The sequence below is a fragment of the Anabas testudineus genome, chromosome 19 (genome assembly GCF_900324465.2).
Source record: "Anabas testudineus chromosome 19, fAnaTes1.2, whole genome shotgun sequence".
Taxonomy (NCBI): domain Eukaryota; kingdom Metazoa; phylum Chordata; class Actinopteri; order Anabantiformes; family Anabantidae; genus Anabas; species Anabas testudineus.
This window is the reverse complement of record NC_046628.1, coordinates 3515060-3539833: the sequence shown is the minus strand read 5'-3', so window position 1 is coordinate 3539833 and position 24774 is coordinate 3515060. Positions and strand designations below refer to the sequence as shown.

Below are 24774 nucleotides of genomic sequence, written 5' to 3'. Positions count from 1 at the left end.
GCGTCTGCCAAATGACTAAATGTTAATGTAAATGTGAAAACTAGAGTTACAGTTCTAGCAGCTCTCCTTGACCAGAAAAGATCAAACTGTATGTTTTCTATGTTTTATCCAAGATGAAACATTACTGTTTAAGAATTAAACCTCTTTTTAAAAGAAAAGCAGATGTTATAACAGCTGATTAATGAGAAATACAGTGTAGACATTGTTAATTTAATAAATGATTAACGTAGCTGGAAACAGCTGCTTTTTTTAATGAAATATCCAGATGGGTGTAAAGAGTGACACACTGTGTTCCAATGACACACTGTGTTTACTAAGGCAACTTTACTGATTTAAAATGCTAACTAATCATTAGAAAAGCATTTTCCTAATACGTTAGCACAGTAGAAAACATATGTTTTCATGAGAGAGACACAGAACTTCTGAAGGCTGGTTTATGTTATTAGAAGAAAGTGCCGACTTCATATCTACATTCTTAAAAAGAGATAACAATGGGTGGTTTACTGTTTTCACATTAATGGAGGAGCTGGCTCACTATCCTGCTTTACTCTGTTGTGGTAGTCTCTTAAAGGACACATTAAGGCAAAGGTGTTGTTGCTATAGCAACATAAACTTTTCTGTGTTTCACATTTGCACTCATCACAGCATCATTATTATTATTTTGATTTAGCATTTACATGTATACAGTTTTTTTTGCAGAAAGGTGTCAGCCAACATACTGAAGAAGTTGAGAAAACTTCTGCAAAACATGTTAGTCTTTATGGTGCACTACAAGAAACAAAATGACTAAGCGTTACCACCGACACCAATTGTCTTATGTTGTGTAGTCTGAAATAAGCGTTAGCTGTTACTGTTTCATAAATGCAGTTGTGGTAATGGCAAATGGAAAGACAGCGACAGGTAGTTGACAGTAATGCCCCGTGTCATAAAGTATGGTGCACTGTAGGGAGTGCTGAAATCACTGACGAGCTGCGGCAATAATTAACAACATTAGCTCCTCCAGTTGTTTTACCACAATTACTGCGGCAATCAAATTATAATACAAATATATTCGTCATTACCTAGAATTTCATGCCTCGTGGAGAACGTTAGTGTAGCTGTGATTTCACAAGAAATGACATCTTTTAGTACAACAATTATGATTTTATAGGAATAAATAATTTGACTTTCAGTGCAACTTCAGTAGAAGTCATTTTAACATATATTTTTCACACTGTTTTGAGGGTAAACCAGGGCTAGATGTCCAATGTTTGTGCGTGTTTGTGTGTGGTAGTGGGGGAGGGGGTCTAAAATAAATAAAGCACTGGGAGCAGCAGAACTAGGACAATGCTCACTGTAACCTGAGCACCTACTACAGGTCTCTGTGTAATAAGTTCCCCCAGGTATTGTGTGCACACACATGCACATAATCTGACCTATTTTGGACCTTAAGTATAACAGGACGTGAACATTCAAATACCTCTCTTATACACACACACACACACATGTGATAATGCTGGCCTTGTTTTCTGTTGAAGAAAGGCTGTTAATACCCGAGTTATATAACAATTTTTATTATGTATGCTCATTTAAACACCAGGTAGAACATGCTAAAAAACAGATTACATAAACAATATGCTTGGTTTTGAATAGAAGACCAGCTGCGGTTGGCCTTTAGAAGAATATGCTATCCTCATTTTTGACCTCCAAAGTAGCTACTGGTAATCCGTTCCCATTTGAAAGCCAAGCATAACATTTTATTCACGCTCCTGCGTCACTGTTTCTTCACTGTGGTTATGAAAATCGTCAACCTGGATTTGTAGGTGACGAGTAGTGAAAGCACTGTGACAGCCCAGAGGTTACAGCAGTGGGACTGTGTTTAGGTGGTTGTGATTGGAGTATGGATCCCGGGCCAGCTGGCCAACACATAAACACCACGTGTAATTTGATTGTATTTGGATTTTTCTTTCTGCCCCAGTGCAATCACTTTGAATCATCAGGTCACAGTGACTCAATGGGCTTAATACAGCGCAAACAAGACACATCGAATTACAACACTTGCCCACAGGCCATATCTTCCAATGTAAGTGTGTTTATGTTTGTGAGTACCCCGCGGAAACATTGGTGCTGGTAGGTTCAGGTGTAGCATAAAAATAATCTCAATATACACATGAACACACACACACACACACACACACACACACACACACACACACACACACAAACATAAGTAAGTACATCACCATATGTAGCTACTAAAAAAAGGAAACATCATACAGTATAGTTTTAAAGAGCTATAGCATTATCTCATCTACAAGTACAAGCTGAGGGATAACAGTTTGTAAATTCAACCACTGACTTAGAGCTGACAGCATTAATATGGTAATACAGATTTAAACACCATCCAGTTCCATCCAATATTTTAGCTCGAACATGCAGCAGTTTCACTGAGAGAGCCTCGCATTCATAGGAATGTATGCAACCCATACTGCATTTCCCAAATCTTTTAACCAGCTCATCCTCAGCCTGCAATGCTGATTTCCTGCTAATACTGAGAAACCGAGCTAAACTATTTCACTTGAGTAATTAAAACCGGAAAGTGCATTTCAGCTGCATAAAACATGGTACAATCACAACAACTGAAGCTATGAATTGTCTCCAGGGCGTGAAATCAGCTGATGGCTCCTTTAATATTTGCAGATCACCCACCTAGGAATGTTCCGGTGAATCCCAGAGCGAGGAAGCTACTGACCACCAGTACAGTGCCCAGCACCATGAGAGCAACCCCGGCATAGAACACAACCATCACGTCCATCACCTCCCACCTGGCCTGAGCCTTCATTGCCACTGTCATACTGCAGAAGAAAAAAAAAAGCATTAACTATATTTAATCAGTTTACTGCACGTAGTCTGAACCTTGAGCAAGTTTCAGTTAATAATAAAAACAGTGTGAACGCAAATTGTAACAGCAAGAACTCATACAATTAATATCCACACAATTAATTCCTGCATGATTACTATAATAGCATAGTTAATCTGAGGACTTGCAGCCCCAGTTTAGAGTCAAATATGTCACTGTAGAAGAACAGGTGAAATTTAAAAATGGCTGCTAATTAGCACCAAGGAGGTAGAAAATCAAATAAAAGTTTGTGCCTTTCATGTTAAACAAGAACACAATATCAAAAACACTTTGAGATGTCATCATTATATCACTGCAGTGATATACAGCCAGTACCATCAAGTCTATAATCACTGTATACTTAACAAAACATAGACCCACCATAAAAACCTCATAGTGCTAGTGGAGAAAGTATGTGAACCCTTGAAATTAAAAACTGATAGATGTTTTTTGCCTATATTATTACAGGCACATTATATTTATTAATTCTCTTGATTTAGATGAAGATCAGATCCGATTTTATGATAAATTAATGCAGAAAACCATGAAATTCCAATTTACATTCTTTTTCTGGCCACTGTAGATACAAGCAAGAATGAACGTTTTTGTGTTCTGAAATCGTGATCTTTTCTTCTAATGCATTAGCTGCGTTTGTGTGTGTGACTACAGGGAGAAAGAGGCTGTTTGTTGGTCAGAGTGCTTTTAAGTCTTTCTCTGACGTAACACTTGACTGCAGCCGATGCTTAAAGACGATGTGAGTGTCATTATACAGTAAAAGCAATTTCATTGGTGTGGTGTTATCCTTAGATGTGTGGATGAAGAGTGTCTGAAAAGGGTGACTGTCTGCTTCAAAAGGTGCTCAATTTGGATTTAATGTTGCCTGTATGACAAGATGGAACCTGCAGAGTGCAGAGATAAAGGACAAACTCACACTAAATTGCAATAATTAATTTAAACTCTGAAGCACTAATTGCTTGGGTTCAATCACAGTTTTTTTATGATTTTATTTTATCTTAATTTATTATTATATTTTGCTTTTCAGACCACATCAAATGTAGTGGCACCAAAAAACTACTGAAACCTCCCAGGTTACAGTTTGCTCTGCTTGAAAAGCTTATCCTAGCACAAGTCTATAATTCATAGGTTGGTTAAAGCTTCCAGGCTATGTTATGCTTGAGATGAGTCTTATAACTAAGCCAAATTATTTTAAAATAAACATGTTACAGCTACATGTCTTAAACAGTGTTTTCATTTCATACTAGCAATGATGATTGCCTGACTTCCAATCAGGCAATCATCATCTTGCTTATTTTGAACAGCAGCCTTAACTTTCTATCCACTGATCATTACTGATTACCTGTAATCTGAAGATGGTGTCTGCTAAAGGATGTATCCAGTGTTTATGAATGACGACAGACCTACTGTATTTATTCATTTCCATAATCTAGATATCAAGCTAGTAAAATGTGGCTAAAGGGTGTAAACATTATAATGTTAATAAAATGTCTTACAAGTTTTATTTTTAGTGACATAACCACATTTTTGACATACTGTATAACAATACAAATTACTAGCAAAAGCATTTTTAAAAAGACAAACCTATGGAAACCTGGATACAAGCCACTGACTCCCAGTTCAGTCACAATTGCCCAAACCGGCTGCTGACACAGGCATAAAACTGATCATTCATGTTATTTCTTACTGTTAATGTATTCCGCTATGTATTAATCACTGACACTTAACATATAAATTAAATGTACACAGCCAGTGTATTTGCCGACCAAAATAACTGACCTACAACATCCTGTTTACTGTAAAAATATACAATCTTGCAGTAGAACATCCAACATTGTGATTGCAACATTATAAACAACTCCTTTTGTAATAATTGAAATGACTGAAAGACATATGAGACTTGACCTGTTCAAGGGGTTTAAAACTTTATAGTGCTGTTCCTAATGCTGTAAATTAGAGTGGGACCCACACAGGTGCAGGTGCTGATGCAGTTTTGTGTGTTTGTGTGAGCATTAACACCTGTAGACAAAAATGGCTCCCAAATAAAACGAAGTTAGCGGTGAATAAGAAAAAAATTGGGTTAGGATGTCTGTGCTGTGAGCACTCCAGTGTTCTCCCTTTGTCAAGGAAAGCAGGAAGCATAATGTGATGCGGCATGTTGTCTGACCACGTCAGCCATGGCACACTGCTGGGATTTGGATTGGAAAAGAGGAAAAGTGGGTCTGTGGGACGGAGATGTGGGCAGGGGGTTAGTGGATCTGAAGGTGTGGCCACCGAATGTACTGTAAGAACTGATGGTGAGTCACTGCTGATGTAGTTTCTATAAATACAGGAAAATGTTCTTTGGTAAAATCTGCTCATTGATGTATGCTTTAGTTGTTTTACTCCATTTACAGTTCTACAGCGTAACATATTTTGTGTGTCTATGTTATGATCGAGGTGCACGGTAACATAACAGAAGGAACTAAGGACACAATTCAGTCAAAGTATACATTTGCTGTTATCCCACCCATCGGGATATAAAAACTGCAATCCAAAGCTTGCCTAGAGAGAAAGACTACTAGATGCAGGAGGAAGACATCCCTGAAGGTCAGGGGAGGAAGGTTAATGGTTTAGTCATTTAGTTAGACCTTTAACATTTGAGAAAGTGCCTTTAATAATTAGGGGGGGGGGGGGGGGGGGGGGGGGGATGCCAAGTGTGATTTAAAGTTTACAGTTTATTACTTCTAAACCTATGTTTAATGTGCAGCTTGTTTAAGGTAGGAGAAGTGTTGTAGCTAGGATTTGTGATTGTTCTACAGTGTGGAAGTGTGTCATGAGTAAATGAATGGTCACATTATGGCTTATTTGTAATTTGTTCTCAGGTCTCTGCAAATCCTGAGATGTTGATCTTAATAGCATTTCCTGGATATTGTTCCTGAATAAAATGATTAGAGTTTCATTATCGATTAACTAGTCTGATTAATCTCTTGGTAAAGTTGTTGGATATTAATCTTATAACCAGGATTATTTGAAAAAGTCTAGGTGTATCTTCTAGGTGTACCCTCTATCTTGACCTATATGGTCAAATAACATAGCAGTGTAACTACACTCCCACCTGAACCATAGTGCACATGCTGTATGTTTGTCACTATAATACATTCTTATTTTTATTAAGAATTATTTATTACAACTATTTATTTATTATTTATTTTCATATTTCATTGCCTCATTACCACTCACAGACAAGTGAGGAATCACCAAAATAGTAGGATTTATTCTCTAGGGAGTATAGATTATGGCACCAAAGGGCTGGACTGACCAACCAGCTGCATGCTGCATTTCAAGGATTTTAAGAGCTTGTATAGTCGTAAAATCCAGGTCACCTCTATGTTTCAGTGGAAAACTGTTGTACCTCACATACCTATTCTGACAATGGTGTTTAATACAATCAAGGCACAATAGTGAGCAGCCCAAAGCAGGTTTGACAGAAGCATTTGTACCTACAAGCCTTTGTCTGGCTAACACAAGGATACACATTCTTAAGCCAAACTGCAGGCATAATAACAAATAATACCAGACAGCTGACCCAGCCATTAAGGTGTGCAGGTGCTTTCACTGTAGCAGGTTTCATAGAAACCCAAAGTCACAATTCCAGTGCTAACACACTGGATAGGCTGTTTTCTTGCTGGAGCATGGCAAACAATAACTTTCACGGAATCACACTGATCAATGAGGGCTGAGCAGACAGGTGCTGTCACGCAGTGTTAAGTAATTACCACATCGCCTGGCACTCATGAGTCAATCCCATATATACAGTCAGTGCAAAATAATAATAAGAATAAAAAAACTGGTCATGTTTACACCAACAGCAAATCTCACTGTAATTCTGTGATGTGTGAAGTTACATAACCATCTTATGTAGTATTACACCTTCGTTGAATTAACCAACCTGGTAATTCAATTCAAAGAATAAACAGATGTTTGACTCATCTTCCCTGAACTTTGACAGTATTCAAAGTGAGTCATACACACATATGCACACTCACTCATAGAGCATTGCTGACATATGTTTTCTATAGGCAAATACATCAAAGATTAAATAAGTACATTTTAAAATTGTGCTTGGCGTGTCTTAGACAGAAGAGAAACAGGACAAAGAGGGAGATGCATACAGCCACTGCGAATGTGTGTTCTTGAGAGAAATATATTGGGCATCAGTGACCAAGCACTGACCATCGCATAACAACAACACTCCACGACCTTTCCTTTAGGAGATGCTCTGACGCAGACACCTAATCACAAGTTGCCTACTTCTAACACATCAACTTAAAGAACTCAAGAACTCACTCCTCCTTGCTATATCTCACCCCTTGAGAGTTGCCAACAGATAAAAAGTCTAATTTCTTAGTAGGAAAGTATTAAGAACATATTAGGAATGTTTACCCAACATGATAAACTAGAATTACAGCATTGTGGTTGGTGGCATTTGCCAGCTAGTGTGGTTGTAATTTACATGTACTGTATATCTTTCAAGACTCATTCTAAGAAAGTAAGTTTGATGAGTCCAAGTGAAAGTTTGTGGTGGATGTATTGAAATTCCTGCCACTCTGAAGTATTGCTCACAGTGACCTTGACCTCTGTCCGCATAAATCTAAACAGTCTATTCTTAAGGTCCAAGTGGACATTTGTGCCAATTTTCACAAGTTCTTAAGATACCACCTTCATACCCCTTAACTAAGGGGTCAACAATATAATGCCAGAGGCATCAAAATGTACGGAATAAGATTCCTCCCTAATATGTGTTTGCTTTGCTTGTTTGTTTTTTTTGTTTTGTTTTTAACATGGTCTGCATTGACACAGAGGAAGTGAGAGTGTATCTAAATGTGTGAATCCCACTTCACCAGTCCCATTTGGTTTTCTTTTAATAGCTGGAGCGCCAGCAAACATAGTTAATTAAAAAATAGACTTGTTAAATGCCCTGTAGTATTCGCTGAAGTAGTATTAATTACATTAATGAAAACACCTTTATCAGCAGTCTCTTTTCCCCAAATGACGAAGATGAGATGAAACTGATGTCATTAAACAACAGTGAGTAACGTGACAAACGCCATGAGTGAAAAAATAGAGGCAACTGATATGCATTGACTATTTCTTCAGTGACATGAAGACATCATTTTCTTTCTTTGAATGGCTCTGCTGAACATTTCTCATCCTCCTAGTGACATAAGTTAATTAAGCATATTATTACACCTGTAGGAGCTTAGACAATATGGTAGTGACAGGACGAGAACATGATGACAAAAGCAAGGCTTAGAAAAAACAAGTTGACTTTTGGACACTTAAAAGTAAAAGCAGGTGTGTAATACTGTTGGGTGTTACACCCTGTGGCTACAAAAATCACTAGTTAACCTATGTATTTTATACTTGGGTGATTTTTAAAGCCATATTAAGGCATTAGTAAAAGACAGAGGTGTCACTTCATGTACACAGGATTGTGACTAAATCTAAACATAGCTGATGAAATTAGCACAAACCTAAAACCTTATAATTGAGAATAATCAGTGGAATGCATCTCTGCTGCATAAAGCGGATATAAATACACTCTTTGTATCCTCTGTCTCTGTCAAACTGCCTATACATCTGTGGTAGAGCTATAAAAAGATGTGACAGTCAGTGGGCTAATCAGTACATCAGTGAATCCATCAGTGAATGTGTAAGTTAATTGGAGAGACAATTTAGCAACACAGCAATGAAGCTCTATGTTAATTAGACTGCTGGTGAATCTGTTAGCTGGAATTAGAAAGAGTCGTAATGTTTTTGGTATTTTTTCCCCACAGGACTGTTTTAGTTGTTGAGCAGAGATGAGGTTTAGCCACAAACCTGCTGAACTGCACTATTAAGGTTTTCTGTGATAGCAGGAACTGGCACAGTCAAACTGTGGTAGCATCCTGCATCAATGAAAAAAACATCTTCTCTATTGCTTTGACTATTGCTGCTGGCAATGGACAACAACAACATTAACCAACCAACATTTTATTAAGTATTGCAGTGTTCATCTTTCAGAATGTGTGTACTGTATGTGCACCTTAGTATTGTGTAGCAAACTCTCTCTATCCATTCTTAACTACATATAATGTTTAATTAAAATGTAAAATCATGTGAAATGTAAATAAGTACATTTGCTTAAATAATGCACTTTTCATGCAAACATATTTACAGGGGCAAGAATAAGTAAGTTACCAATTTGCAATTTCCGCATAAATTGGTCATGAAATGTAGGATGTCCGGTGTGAATGGCTTTCAATAATAGTAATTCAATAATACAACAGCCAACTTATTTTACTGTGGTATTTTTATAATGCAGTAATGATGCTTTTAGGATCTACATACTGTACTTTCTTCAGCACACACACGTATTGTGTAACATTACACTACATCTCCTAACTGGCCCTTAGTGTAATCATTATCAGATATTTTTTTCTTGCTTGGTTCATATGTGCAGATGTGTGGCCTATGAAGTTTGCATAACACACAAATTGTCAGCGAGTTAGTCATTTGATTCTTGAGTTGGTCCTGCAGGCACAGACTGAGCAAGGTACTTATGTTGCCTGTAGGATCACGCTAAAGTCAGGAATAAAAGTCTTCTGTTCAGCATAAACACCACAGAATTAGTGCCGCCGTGGCAAGATAGCCGAAGCAAGATAGACTCTGATCTATCTATCTCCCTCTATCTATCTCTCTCCTCTCTCTCTCTCTGATCTCGCTCTCTCTCTCTCTCTCCTCTCTCTCTCTCTCTCTCTCTCTCTCTATATATATATGTTATCAATAGATATAGTTCAATTGCTTCTACAAGTGCTTAAAACCTTTGACAGAACAAGCAAAGGCACTCAATTTGCTTAATTTTTTCAAACAAGTGATTGACATTTTAAAAGCAATGTATGAAATGGCTGAGAAAAACTTTTGTCTTTGATCCTTTAGAAATTATGTGGAAGCACCTGAAACAGGCCCTGAGTTTAACATGTTCTTTAAGGAGGAATGAACTAAAATCCCTTCAAGCTGATGTTCAGGGCTGATAATCAGTGAAGTTATCACATAAATAGAAAAAGTTATACATATAAATAAAACATTTTAAAACCTTTAAGAATCACTGTATGCCACTTTACTGTATGCATGCAAAGATCATGGTTTCATAGAACATGTATATATAGAGAGAAGCACAAATACACCTTTTGTACTTTTTACGTAACCACAAAGAATGTAGGAGTGATGTCTGTGGAGGTGAGGCTCATTCCTGAATGAGGCTTGTCTAGACAGCACCACTGAATATAAGGAACACGTCTGTGTGTTCTGTATAGATCAATAAAATGTGGCTGATTTGCAGGTATAATGTGGGACCAATGTGGAGTGGATTAATGTCTACAGTTAATCAGGATTATGTACTATGTTAATATTTGGTATGCATTATCAAGGTTTCGACTTGGAATTTTATAGGAGTTTATGGTTAACACTTAACATTTCCACATTGTCACGATGATTATATATTCAAGTCACACCTACATTTGTTAAAAATATATTACCAAACACCAAACGCTTTGCATAACTGGTTGTCTTATTACTAACCGAATGCTATTTTGTTTGCCAAATTTCTCACCAAAATGACTAAACACCCAAACAACTGCCAAACTGACTTTAAAATGTAATATTAAATTTTTCGGAAAGGAGAAGAACAGTGTTCGTAAAATACTGAAATTTTATATCAGTTATTATTATTACGATGCAATTGCGCAAATAAAAGCGTCTTAATTTCAAATAAAGGTTATTTCAAAGAATGACTTTGCATGCAGTCTAGGTTGAACAACTGAGCCACTTTTGCCCTCATCCACATCTCTGTTCTTAACACATCTGAACAAATGAACTGTTATGTATTATTGCTATTTTCAGTTTCTTGAGAGTTGATCAACGCTGTCCTCAAAAGCTGAATAAGTGGCAAGAAGATTTATTGCTTAAAAGCACCTTCCAAATGTGTTGTTGCCCAGCAACAGACGACATCCTTTGAGAGAATAAAGTCTTCTTGAACTGGCACACTGTATATGTGTGGTCTAATGTTTCTAGTGTGCTTTGTCACCATTTTGATCCTTAGTGGGTGGTGTGGGAGTTCGTACTTCCACAGGGTTGTGTGCGAAGGTGGGTGTGTGGTGACACTGGCAGATATTACAGAGCTATGGGCACCGACAAGTATAGGAGGAAGAGAAAAAAAAAGAGCAGCAGTGAGAGCTCAGATGATGAGAGTAAGAAGCATAGGAACAGTAACAGAGTAAGAGAGAAAGAGTGAATGACTTAAGATTTATAAAGGTTGCTCAGATGTGAAGGATTTTTGCATTAAGCAAGAAGTAAAAAAAAAAAAAAAAAGCTTTGCACCTTTGTACTTTAGCCGCTACTGTTTCCTGCTTATCGCTTTATTGATGGAGTTTTTAACTTTGTGTATTTGGGCCCTTTCCTGTCTGAGGTTTAACAAAAAGAAAATGTCAAAAAGAAAATTCCCAACCAAAAATGTGAGACAAACAAAAAATTGCTATGCATTCAGTCTGAACGCACTTTAAGCTGTCTCCACTTGACATACTGCACTTTACCTGTGGCTGCGGTAAACGTTGAGTAGAATTATGACAAATGCCAGGCAATAACAGGCCAGGTAAGGGCTTCCAAAGAGTCTGGAGAGTCTCCGTGTACGATGCTCCCATCTTGCCACCTGAAGAGTGAAAGACAAGAGATGGAATGATGATGTGTTTTCCTTCTATTTCCAATCTAATAGAAACAACCAATGCCCTTTAAGCTCTGTATTGGTCTCCACCAACTCCTGCGAGAACAAATTGTTTTTTCAGCTGGTAAATGCTCTAGTATGTTCACTAACTGGATACACATAAAAAAACAAACAAATAAAAAATGATACTCAAACAAAACAATCTTTTAATTGATTAATTGGTCACAAGGCAATAACTAATACCCTGTGAAATCCCGTTTTTGATATTCATTGGTCGACCTGCTCTTGCTGTAGTGTTCTTAGAGACATTATTGTAGGGTATGTTCAGAGATGCAACAAAACACTCTTCTGACCAAATTTAACATACCCAGAGATGTACATTGTTTGGTGAGTAAGTGGAATCATGGAAATTATACTGACACTGGACAAGGGGAGTCTCTACACCAGAAACTGTTAGAAATGAGGGAAGACTCCGTTTGCAGTAAAGCTGATTTCAAGTGTCTATGAAAAAATGACCCATTCACATAAAACAGGCCATATTAAAGAAGTTAATTGGGTCAAATTGAGTAATTTGACTGTGTATGCAATGGAGGGAGGTCCATGAAAATAAAATTGGTATTGGCAAAAATCTGACAAAGCTATTTTGAATGCATGTTTGAGGCAGTCCCTAAATTAGGCTTGTCAATTTCTCTTTTACAGGAACTGCCGTGCAGGCTTTGATATCATAAAGTATGATCATGAGTTATCAAATAAAAAAAACAACTTTATTTTGTACAACAGCAAAATGGTCAAATACATTAAGATTAACATACATTCAGAATGTCTCAATACTTTAGCTAAAACAGTGTAGCTTGTATTCGTGTGCATTGTGGCAAAGAATACGCTGCATATTCCCTTGCTTAATGTTTGTGTGGAACTAATGTTTCAGTTGTCCACATTCCACCATGCCCCACAGGCACTAGCAGAAACAAAGCTTAACTAGATGGTCACAGCTACATTTTCCAAAATACACTTCACTCTTAAATATAAACTATTCAATTCCATTTAGTTATGCAACAGAGACAAGCATTTGACCTGTCTGTCACATGGAGAACCTGGCTGTCTGTGCCATTACTGACTGACTGAAAGAGCTGCTGAAGGACTGACAAACTCCAAATTACTGACTGACTGTGGGCTGAGGAAGTGCGTAGATAACTATAAAATACAGGGGAAAAAAATTAAATACAGGGCATAAATGTTGCTATGGCAACATCCTGTCTATACTCAGGAGAGGTAAGATAGAAAAGAGGAGAAAGGTAAAAGAAATAAGAGGAAATAGTGGAAACAAAACACTAAGCATCCTGTGGCAGCGATAGGTAGCTTAAGCTCTAATATCTTCAAAGAGATCTTTAGAATAGTGACTAAATAACTATGGTATATCTTCAGTCGTCTTCATCGTTCCTTGGCACTGTGTATCTTTTACACAATGCCAGAAATCTCCTCTTTAATGTCCCTTTCGACCCAGTTCCACTCTCACACTATACCAAGAGAGGGAGACTGCTGTGTAATTGGAGTCCAACAAATTATGCTCCCTCTGTGACTCAGACTTATGGTCAGCGTTATGACACCACAGCTTGTTCTGTAGGACACAGAACAATAACAATGATAATAAAGAGAATAATGGACAGAATCAACCTTACAGGTAACAAGTTTGTATGAACACAGAAATTATAAGATGACGTAATGCATTTTAATGTTGGCATGTAGCATTTAAAAGGTGGACCGTAATATAGCTCACATGACTTCCATTTACATCAACATCCTCTCTTGTTGATTCTTGTGGCACATGGTGACATGTAACAAGAGCCTGAACAGCTGGCATAGATCTCTAACTAATACTTTTCGTCTATGTCAATACAATACCATACCTTGCATTCTGTTGAACATCCATGCATTAAAAACAAGTTCTAATTCTACATACAAAGTACAGTATGAAACCAAAATAAAGACAGAAAGAAAGAGAAATTTGCTTGCAATCTAAAATGTATTACAGTGGCCCCTCACAATGACACTAGTTTCCACCTAGTCCAGATCTGAGTCCATGTGAAGCTGAGTATTATGCAATCATATATTGTTGTCACTTTTCCAAAGATGGATGTAAACATCAACAGCTTTAACAAAACTCTGATGAGGATGACGTGAGACTGGGGGAGTGATTACAGAAATTCTTCTGTTCAAAATACAATGTAGTGATGATTGAAATCACAACAGACAACAGACTGGTAATTTGGCACTGAAATGGTCATAAAGAAGTGATGTGCTGCATTTCCTTCTCGGACAGTAAGCACAGGGGACAATAAATATAGACACACATACTGTATACTGCATGAGCAAGCTAAACAGATATGGGATTCATTCATGCTTTGCATGCAGTTGTAACCTTATTAAAGATAGCAGTTAAGGAACCCTACCAAAAAAACTCTAATCGTCTCAATAATTTATGGGAAACATGTCAAGTACCCTCCACCATCCACATTAGCAGCCCATTTATGCCAGTATGATCTACTCTGAGGCAGCGAAGGGACTGCAAAATCCCCCGCAACATTATTTACAATCTTCGACTGGGTTATGGAGTACACTAAAAATACCCAGGTGTTGTGCAGACAGACTACTGATGCTGTTATCAAATCATCAATCAAGCTGTGGAAATAACAGAAGGCAGGGATGAAGGAGTGGCGCCAGCCTGGCAGAACTAGCAGCTCTCCAAGACAAATTCAATCAAGGCTTAGGTAACAGGCCCCTCCTGCCCACTTAAATCTGAGATGCAGGCACTTGAATGGATTTGAAGTCAGGACATTAGGAAGCCATCTGAGGGGGAGGGACTTGTGACGTTCGATGTTCCTTAATGGACGAACATCTAAGAAGCAGAGAGAGGAAAATATAGCTAAAGCACCCTACAAGTCATCCTCACACTGGCAGCAGAAGCAAAAGTACAACTTATGTAATACTACAGTGTAAAAAGGGTACTTTGGTGTACCTTGAGTTGTGGTAATTTTCAACCTCTCCAGAAAGAAGCTCTTCAACGGGGACTGTAATTCTCTCAGTCAGACCAGCAGCTGGTGGTTGGCCCACTGTATTAATATACAGCTGCGTTTAATGGAGGACAATATGCAAACTGGCACAAATGCGCACACACGCACAGCCAGATGCATTAATGAGCGCATGTGTGCTGTCCTGAAATAACAAGGAAAATGAGAACAAGAACATAGACGGATCACATGCACATCATAGAAAGCCAGATTAAATCATCCTCAGTTCAGAAAGCACTGATTGAGTAAATTGGGATTTATGGACAGTTTGTCAACTGTGGTGCAGCAAGTACTGGGAACAAATGCTTTTTTTAGTCAAACTAACCAAACTGAACACTGATCAATATCTGGGGGCAAGACAATTTAATTTTTCGCTGCTATAACTGTGTTGTTCAGGGCATAGCAATGCTGGTCTGTCAGTGGATTGATTTATTAACTTTAATGAGACTGAAACTCTGAAACTACTGGAAAGATTATCATGGAATGTGAGTCAGACAGGCATGTTCCCATCAGGAGAATTATATTCAACACTGATAACATTTCACTTGTTACCTTTGCGCATAACATTGCTTATTGTTCTTGAACCATCAAATTTTACAAAGACATACCATCACTATTACCATGGAGATATCTTTATTGTACAGCTTCTTAACTTTATGATGGTATGATACCAAAATAAGCAGCTGTAGTCACAGATAAACTGGGAGATACGTCTCTTTTTGGGACAATCAGTTTCTGGCAGATAATCACTCTTTTGCACGACATTCCACTAATTCCAGATAAATAAATAAAAAAAATTTAAAAAGCACTATTTGACTAGTTATTTGATAAAGGAGCCAACAACCATAGAAGGACTGCTTGTACAACAGTCCACCTCCTCCTGTCTTTGTTAACTCCTGACCTGCTGGGCCGCTACAGCAGCTTACATGACAACAGCATGACCTGCTGAGTACTATATGCCTCTAGATGTAGGTCACCGAGCAGCAAAGACCTGATGAATAACTTCATATGCAGGGAGAAGATCAGATGTTATTTAATATGCTGTTTTCTTGATCAGTATCATCGTTAGACTGGCTGATACCGCATGCATCAGGTGGCAGCTACTTGTTTAGGTGAGGCAGAGTGGGAGGAGAGACGGTGATTTTGGGGCAGTTACTGAAAAAAGGAATAGTAATCAATAATCATCACCTGATCAGAAATGGACTGGGAGAGCAGTAAGCACATTTCCAGCTAGCAAAAATACATATAAGGAATAACTTCTGCCTAATGCAGTCCATGTTTTAAACAGGGAGATGTGAAGTGTTTACTGTTGCACTGTTGTGTGAACAGTAACCGCTTGTATTGTTTTGTTGATTACTGTTTTTAATAGTGATCACTGCTAGTAGCTATTTCCATTACCATTTCAACCAACAAAAATGACGTTCGTGTGGAAATGCGAAGCAGCCTTTGTTTACTCCTTGGACCCACAGTTTCAAACATTACTTTGAATTTCGAGTGGTAAATGTGCCACTATTATTACTGTAAGCTGTGTATGTGCAGGGCAGAATTGGAAAGCTTGATAGGTGTAGTAGCATCGTTAGTGAGAGCAGGGCTCAGCAAACAGTCAATTACATGTGATTGGTGTTAGGATAGTGCTGCAAATTGGAATAACAATCCAAATTTAGATATAACAGTTTTACTCTGTGGAACATCTAAGGTCCTCTGAGAAATACCAGTCACTCTTTTTACCCAAAACCCTTTGAGAGTTTAGGATTGGCCAAATATAATAATAGCCCACATGAAAAAAAAATGCTGTCAGTTCAGCAGTCTAAGACAACAACTGCTTTATGAGAATGACAGAAGTGCTGTGCACACACACACACACACACACACACACACACACACACACACACACACACACACACACACACACACACAGCAGCAGCAGCAGCATACAAACTCAGACACTTCAATGAAGAGTCCTCAGTTGAAGCAGGCTCACTAATAACCACCCCAAATATAAAAGCCATTAAGTTTGTCTTCTAAAAACAAAGACTTAAGGCTTCTATCTGCACAACCCTTGTGCGTCAGTCTTTTATATTCAGTCTGCCAGCATTTAAATTTAGGCAACATCTTGTTTTATTTGTTTGTTTTTCCCCTTTTATTCTGTATTTTTAACTTTTTTTTTTAACTTTTTTACCTATTCATTTTGTTGCACCCCCCCATCCTCTTTTTTTAATTGTGCTGCCCTCACTATGCCCTATTATGTTTCTTCCACATTTGATTTCAATAAACCACATGAGGTTCCTCTGCCTCATCTGCACAGTTTGAATTTATTCCTTCATTTTGCCAGCATTTAAAGGTTGTAAATATGCAAAATTATACACTGGAGGTCAAACTCAGAACATGTTCCACTTCCACTTTTGTTTACGGTGGCCCTGAGACACACTCGCAAACAGACAAAGAACATTTAAAGCAAGAAAACATCTTCATTCATTTAACAGCAGAGGTGCAGTATTTAGAAAAGCACACAGCACAGTGAGGAAACAACAAAGCTCAGTGTGAGGCTGACTCATACCATAGAGTTTTGCTCCTTTGTTTGCTCAATGGTAGGAATTAAAAGCTGATTAAAATTTCATTTGTCCAGTTTGACAACACTGTGTAGGTTAAAATAAAGAATAGTGTCACCTGTCCCAGGACCTAGCAAAAAATAATAATATGACATGGCAATGCATCTAGCCCATACTTGTTATCTAAAGCTTGACATCACGTCCAGATGTCAGTCTAAGGCAGAGAGATAAAGTAAAAAAAAGAACAGGCTGACCACCTTCCTCTCAGTGCTTCAGTGTCAGTGTGACATCTATCTAGTGCTGCCTCACAATCAGTTTTATCTCATTTGGGACCAAATCTGACTTTGAAATAGTTTAAGGCATCTGGGGAGCCAGGCTGTCTAAAAAAAGGAGTAAATGACCATCATACTCTTGTCCTAAACAGGCTGGAAATGTCATCTGGACAAAGATGCGTGTCAGACACAGTTGCCATCTTTTGTACTAAAGCTTACCTTCAGTCACTAACCACACATATACTGTACCATACATGCCTGTTGCCTGGGTAACTGATTCCCATAGACTATGAGATGACAGATGCAAATAACATGAAGTGATGAAATAAAGTTTAAAATATCCACTGCACAAACTTTTTCTTTCTGCCTGACTGCTTTTAGTTTATTTAAAAAGACAGGATGTAAGTGGAGCACAGTAGGTATGAGGTAGGCATTCTATCATCAGATTCATGAGCTAATCATCTGGAATGGTTTTTAATTCAGAGACACACAAAATAAGTTGAGACATTTAATGCCTTCGTAATGGGCTTTAGACCATTAGTTGTCTTGTGCAAAAGTGCTACTACAACTGTACATATTGATATTATGGCAAGAAACAACAGAAAAGACAGTCCATCATTATTTTAAGAAAATGAAGGTCAGTCAATTTGAAAACTGTCCTTTGGTGTGGAGGGTGCTATGCTGGTGTCACATTATTAGTGACTTTGAGGCCACTAGAGTAAGCTACCACAGCATTCTGCAGCAATATGTTAAAACCATTTCCAGGTGAAAACCTCATGAATCTCACTGAGAGACTGCTGAGGGCTTGCAAAGCTATCATTTCTCATTTTTGCTAATATAATAGCTGACTTTTAGCATTGAAACAACTATTATAACACTTCTTAGGTAATAAAAAACCACAGACAACAATTCAAGAACTTTATCTAAAATTAGCTAAATTGTGCCCAAAGAGTAAAGAGACTAAGACCGATGGTAATGTCTTTCTTCAGTCTTCTGTAAGTTCCTTACAGAATAGATCTGTGATTGCAATTCGTGATGTATTGAACTGTAATTTTCAGAAGTCACAGTTGTAACCATAGGGACAAATAATGGGGATCAGTGCATTCACATCAGCAATCATCTGGCTCATGATTGGCTGACTGAACAAGACCCTGCTCTCCTCACTGAGAGGCACAGCTGCACAAAAAGAGTGATACCACTGAGACAACTGGCACGAAAGCTGCATGATTTGTTAGTAGTTACTGCTTTAAAGAAGGTCTTAAAAGTCACCAAATCTAGTGAGAAAGTTGCTGAAAATGTTGCTTACACCTTACCCTACCTTATGTCACCACAATTAACCCACAAAACACATCTTTGTGTTCTGCACAAACACTGAAGTTCAAGCCCCAGCCCTAATGGAAGGGTTTATGTTAAGATGTTAGGGTTAACATTTAAGAAACACACACCATCCTGTGTTTCTTGCTTAGAACGACCTTACTCATGTTTCCATCAGTACAGTAAATGATGACGCCTGAACAAATGCAGTTTTGATTCTACAAAGACTAACCAATTGGTCAGTTTAAACATGGCACACAGATTGTGACGTTGAGAGGCACAGGCAAAGGAACAATCAGCAAGGACAGCAAGAGGGAAAAGAGATTAAAGGTGACAGAGAACAGATCATGGGGATTGTTGAGGAGTGGTAAGGGAGGAGATGAAAACCTAGTCACATGGGAAAAAGGAAGAAAATTGCTCCTGTGTAATTCACTAACCCTGCCTGTGAAGAAACCATTGATGGTAGGAGCAGCAGGACACACTGAAAGGAGAAAACAGCAGGGGGGTAGAGAGAAAAATGGTCCAAAAGTGAGACGAGAAAAACAAGATAAATGAAGAGCCAGTGAAGAAGGTGGTGCACAGAGAAGACGACTCAAGGCAGCTGTGAAGCATCTGTATAAGTACATATTATCTTATTTTCAACATGGCTAATGTATTCGGGATAAAAGGTGCTGCATGTGAATGTCTACTCTGGCCCAGTGCAGTACACGTGGCTGGGATGATTAGTGGTTTGTCACACAGGAAGTGATGCTTTGTATTAGGCAAGTAAGATGAGAGAGGTACACCAGCGTGTGTGGGCTATTTCAGATGGTAGTAGGTGCAGCGTACAGTAAAGCACGGCAGAACCAGCCAACGTGATTAGTAAGCAGGACGGGCAACAAAAGAGACAAAATAAAGCAACAGGTATTTTGGGATAGAAAAACATGAAAACGTGTTTTCTGGTTGTGTTCACAAGAGCAACAGAGTCTCAACTGGTTCACAAGTTCAAAAATCAATTTTTTGATGCTTGCTGGAATTGAGTTCTACCAATTTTACTGTGTCACGCTGATTTCAGATTTTGCTAACATCTCTCTCAACACTTTTTTCTCTAGATGAGACAGGACCTGTTAAAAATTTACAAAATTACCAAAAACAGATGGAAATAACCAAATCTCAGAAAATGTGGCTAAAGGTCCTATACAGAGGTTATTCAATCTATAATGTTACTTATAATTCTCTGAAAAACAGGTTAGAGAATAGGACAAGAGAAGATGGTAAAGCACAAAATAAAGGGTCAAGAAAAAATATGTGAACCTTTTGAAATTGTATCATTTTCTACATTAATTTGTCATAAAATGTGATTTGATCTTCATCTAATTCAAGAGTATTAAAAAATAAAATGTACCTAAAGTAATAACACAAAAAATTCTGATCTCTCATGTCTTTATTGACAACAACCATAAAAACCTGTGGAAAAAGTATGTGAACCCTTTAAATAATTGGTTCAGGCATTAGCACAAGTTAAGAAAATTAGTTTGGAAGTGTAGACTAGAGCTACTTTAACTGACAAAAACCACAAACTTTTTGAAAGGGTTACAAAGTGATGTCAAAGTAGTACAAATGGAGACACTTTGGGACTGTGGATACTATAACAAGAAGTGGGTGGCCAGTCCAAATGACCCCAAGAGCACAACAAACATTCATTAGTGAGGTAAAGAAGCAAGGTCTGCATGCAAAACAAGCAAATTCTTGCAAAAAATCTCCAAGAGCAACTACAGAAAACACAGATTTTTCACTCGCTTCTAAAAACACAGTCTGATTGACATGGAGTGACTTGTTAATTCAAACCTCCAGAGCAACGAACACTTCAGTGAATGAAAAGGACTCCCACTTACATGAATAGCACCCATCTGATTTCTTCTCCTTATGAATGACCCAACATTTAGATGCCACACCTAATGCAATGACTAATCTGCTTTGCCTTTTATGAATTTTGTTAAGACTGCTTCTATCCTTGCACCCAGGATATAAGATTTCAATGTGAGTTCTCATATTTAACAATCGGTGACTATAATCTTTCACACTTGCTTTGACAGCCATTATTAAAGAACAGTCGCAGTTTGGAGGTATCCTGTGGAGACTGTCAGAAGTATGAATATTAAAAAGTATGACTAGACATACATATGCAGAACAGAAAGGGGCTTGCAGCATGGCAGACGTCACAAAAATTATCAACGCGTAGGAGGAAATGATGTCACCGGCACCTGATGACACCCCTGCAGTGAGTGCACAGGTGTGATCAGCATCAGCAGGTGCAGCAGGCTGCAAAATGGCTGTGACTCTAGTAACAGCACAGTGCTCAGCTTAGTCTGCAGATGAATCAGTATGTAGGCTCCACACACACACACACACACACACACAAACACGCACACATACACTGTTGTGGAAATTTTCTCTGCTCTGGTGGGTAAGGAAATGGAGACTTCTGCCGGCCGACAAGGTTTATTCTTTGCAAAGAAGGTCAATCAAACACACTAAATGGTTAGAATGAAGAAAGACCCCGGACAAAGGAAAATCAGGGCTTTTATACCTGGGGAACACCTCCCCAGGTAGGTTTCACAACCTTTTGTCATTTGTAAGTGTTGTCACTATCTTTCTGGGATGTGGGTTTGAAGGAGTTTCCCGTAGGATCTTACACCCAGGTGATAGTTCCTGAGAGACCCAGACGGCTTGATCAAAAGACAACATTTGTTTCATACTTTGGTGAGAAAACAGAAGGTTGTGTTTGAGGAAGTTAGATATCAGGAGATGCAAAGAGCTTAAATTTCCATTACAATTCCTCCCTTTTGATTATTCATTAATCATTAGATAAAAATAAAAAAAATAAAATAAAATAAAATAAAATAAAATAAAATAAATAAAAATAAAATAATAATATGAGTCGTTAACCATTAGACAATGACGGAATAAAATATAAATAATAATAAATAAAAATAAAAAAAAATAGTAGTAGAAATAAGATAATACAAAGCAAAGATGCTTGGCCGTTAGTCAACAATAACAGAAAAGAGAAGAAAGAAGAAAAAAAAAAGTAAAAATAGAAAAATAGTCACAACTGAGATGATAACAACAACAACAGAAAAAAAACTTATAATAAATAAAATAATATGAGTTGAAAAAAAAAAAAAAAAAGAATTTCTATTACCATTAGACAATGATGGAAAAAAAACGGAACAGAAAAGAAGAGTAGTAGAAATAAAATACAAAGCAAAGATACTTGATCAGCAGTAACAGAAAAGAAAAAAAAAACAAAACAAAACAAAACAAAACAAAACAAAACAAAACCAAAACAAAACAAAAACAAAACAAAAACAAAAACAAAAAGATTAAAATAATGTAAAATAAAAGAAATAATAAAAAGAAAAATAGTAATAATCACAACTGAATTATCTAACACATTCATTTCCCTGGATTTTAAAATGTATCATCATGGCAGTTGTTTAAGAGAAAATGGAAAAAGAGAGATTGTTTACAGAATGTCATCATCAGAGTCCGAATCTGAGCTGGAGTAATGATATGGATCAAGAATGTGAAACAAAGCTGAATTTTGGTCGGCATCATTAGTGTTTGCATTGTGTCCTCTTGTCAGAATGACAGTTTTGGCAGGTGTGTAGGTGTAGGTGTCTATCAGTGTTGTCAAACATGAGAAAGTCAGTGGTGCATGGTGTAGTTCTGTGGAGATGTTTTGGGTTCTCAGTCCTGCACTTCCGGTTGGTGTATGTTGAATGTACAGATTGGTTCCTTGTGTCCTCTCTTCTTGTGCTTTGCCATTGACGGTTCTCCTGTTGACGGTTCTCCCGTTGCCGGTTCTGACGTTGACGTTCTCCCGTTGACGGTTCTCCTGTTGCCGGTTCTCCCGTTGCCGGTTCTCCCGTTGCCGGTTCTGACGTTGACGTTCTCCCGTTGACGGTTCTCCTGTTGATGTTCCTCCCATTGTCGGTCCTCTCGTTGTCAGCTGAGTTCCTCTGTTGGCTCAGCTCACGTTGACAGCTGAGTTCTGCAGGCAGCGTGTATCCATGTAGATCTCTCTGCGATCTTCATAGCAGTGTGTGTTGTCAGGAGCACCTGGAATGGGCCTCGCCAGCATTTGGAGTGTCAGCCTTTTCTTCTGAGGTCCTTTGTCACCACCCAGTTCCCTGGTTGGAGGTCATGGAGTGATGTGGAAGCTGGTGGTGGAAGGGCTGACTTCATCTGTTGAGAGACTGTGTTGTGTGTAGCACAAAACCATGCATGATTGACAGAACTTCTGAGCCTGAACTGAGCCTGAACTGAGCCTGAACTAAAAAGCCTTTGGTGAACCAGTGAACCAGTGTTGAGTTATGGCGTCCAATATTCCCCCCTTTTGACACATGGTTTAGCCCATGTGTCAGTTTTGTAAAGTGAGGAAAGAAATTGTTAGACAGGTCATGTTTGTTATCAGGTCCCCACCACACTGCCTCTGTCTGTGTGGCACCACAGCGATTCCACAACAGATTCTCTTGTGGTGTGGCAAAGGCCTGTATTGCTGTAAGAGAGGTGGGTAAAGAGATTGGGGTTGAACTAAATACAGGATTGAAGATGAAAGGTTGGAGAGCAGTTCTTTGCAGTGGCATCAGCTTTTGCATTTCCTAGAGAGAAAGAGTCTGAGTTGTTGGTGTGAGCCAGGCATTTACAAACAGCAATCGATTTTGGGCGTAGCACGGCATCTAACAGAGCCGCAACCTTGTCATGGTGGTTAGTGGGTGTTCCATCAGATTTCAGTAACTGTCTGTGTTTACATAAAGTGCCGAAATCATATACGACACCAAATGCATATGTAGATTCAGTGTAGATGGTTGATCTTTGTTGCTAGCTAGTCTGTCAATGCTATCAGTTCTGCAGCTTGTGCAGAATAGTAAATCTGAGACAAGAGTCTCATGGTTAGTGACAACAGCAAATCCAACTCTGTTGTGATCTGTTTGTGGTCACGCGAGGTGGAGTCATCTGCAAAAAGAAAGTCAGGGTTAGTTAGGGGTGTGTTTTGCAGATCTGGCCTTGGGGAGGAAACCTGTTGGAAGACAGCAACACAATTATGTTCTTGTTCATTATCTAGAATGGGGAAAAGGTTGGTAGGATTTTGGAAGATTCTGAATTGCATCTGCTCTTTTTGGTGAAAGAGTTTTCCCTGCAGAAGTGATGACATGACCTAGGAAAACAACTTTTCCCTGGACAAATTGAACTTTTAGACAAGCTGGCTTTGTGACCCTTTTTAGCCAGATGCTTCAGGAGTTTGACTGTGTTTGCTTAACACTGCTCTTTCGTTGGATTGCATATTATGAGGTCATCAATATATTTTACTGACAGCCCACAGTGTCTTGGGGACTTCCTGTAGGGTTGTAATAGTTAGGTTAGTTTGTAGTTAGTTAGGTAAGTTGTTATTCATGCAAAAGGAAAAAGATTAAGAAGAGAAAAAAAATGTTAGAAGCGCTTTTTGGTACCAGCTGGATTGTTGTTGTTGAGTGTGCACAAAATATGTCAAACTTTTAATATATCACTGCAATTTTGGTGAAAATAAAATCGATTAATCCACTGTTCTGATGTGTGAATACATGTTCGTCAGGGCTTTCCCTCAACCAACTTTCTCATATGGCTCATCAGGTCCTGGTGGCACATGAGAGGTGCAACGCACATCCTCTGGTGCCATGAAGTCTGTTGCAGCCGTTGAAGCTAGTGTCCTTGTTTCTGTAAAGAACTCAGAAGAGATTGTTGTTGTTTGCAACTTCCATTGATATGTATGTGTCAGGTCTGGGGTATGGTGAACAAAGGAGTGTGAACAATTTGGTTCCAGATCAGATAGCCTGTGGACTTTGACACTGTCTGGGGTTGAGATCAAACAGAGGCCTAATTTGCACATCAGGTCTTTGTCCTTCTTACTTCAGAG

At 38.4% G+C, this 24774-nt stretch overlaps 1 protein-coding gene across 1 annotated transcript in view; it reads right to left on the bottom strand.

Moving 5' to 3' along the window:
- pemt (phosphatidylethanolamine N-methyltransferase) overlaps positions 1-24774 on the bottom strand; it is a 52783-nt gene that overhangs the window by 17915 nt on the left and 10094 nt on the right. The window contains exons 3-4 of the mRNA XM_026350999.1: positions 11506-11621; positions 2689-2834 (exon numbers count right to left, since the gene is read on the bottom strand). Of these exons, the coding sequence (XP_026206784.1) occupies positions 2689-2834; positions 11506-11621 (262 nt within the window). The remainder of the gene's footprint in view (positions 1-2688; positions 2835-11505; positions 11622-24774) is intronic.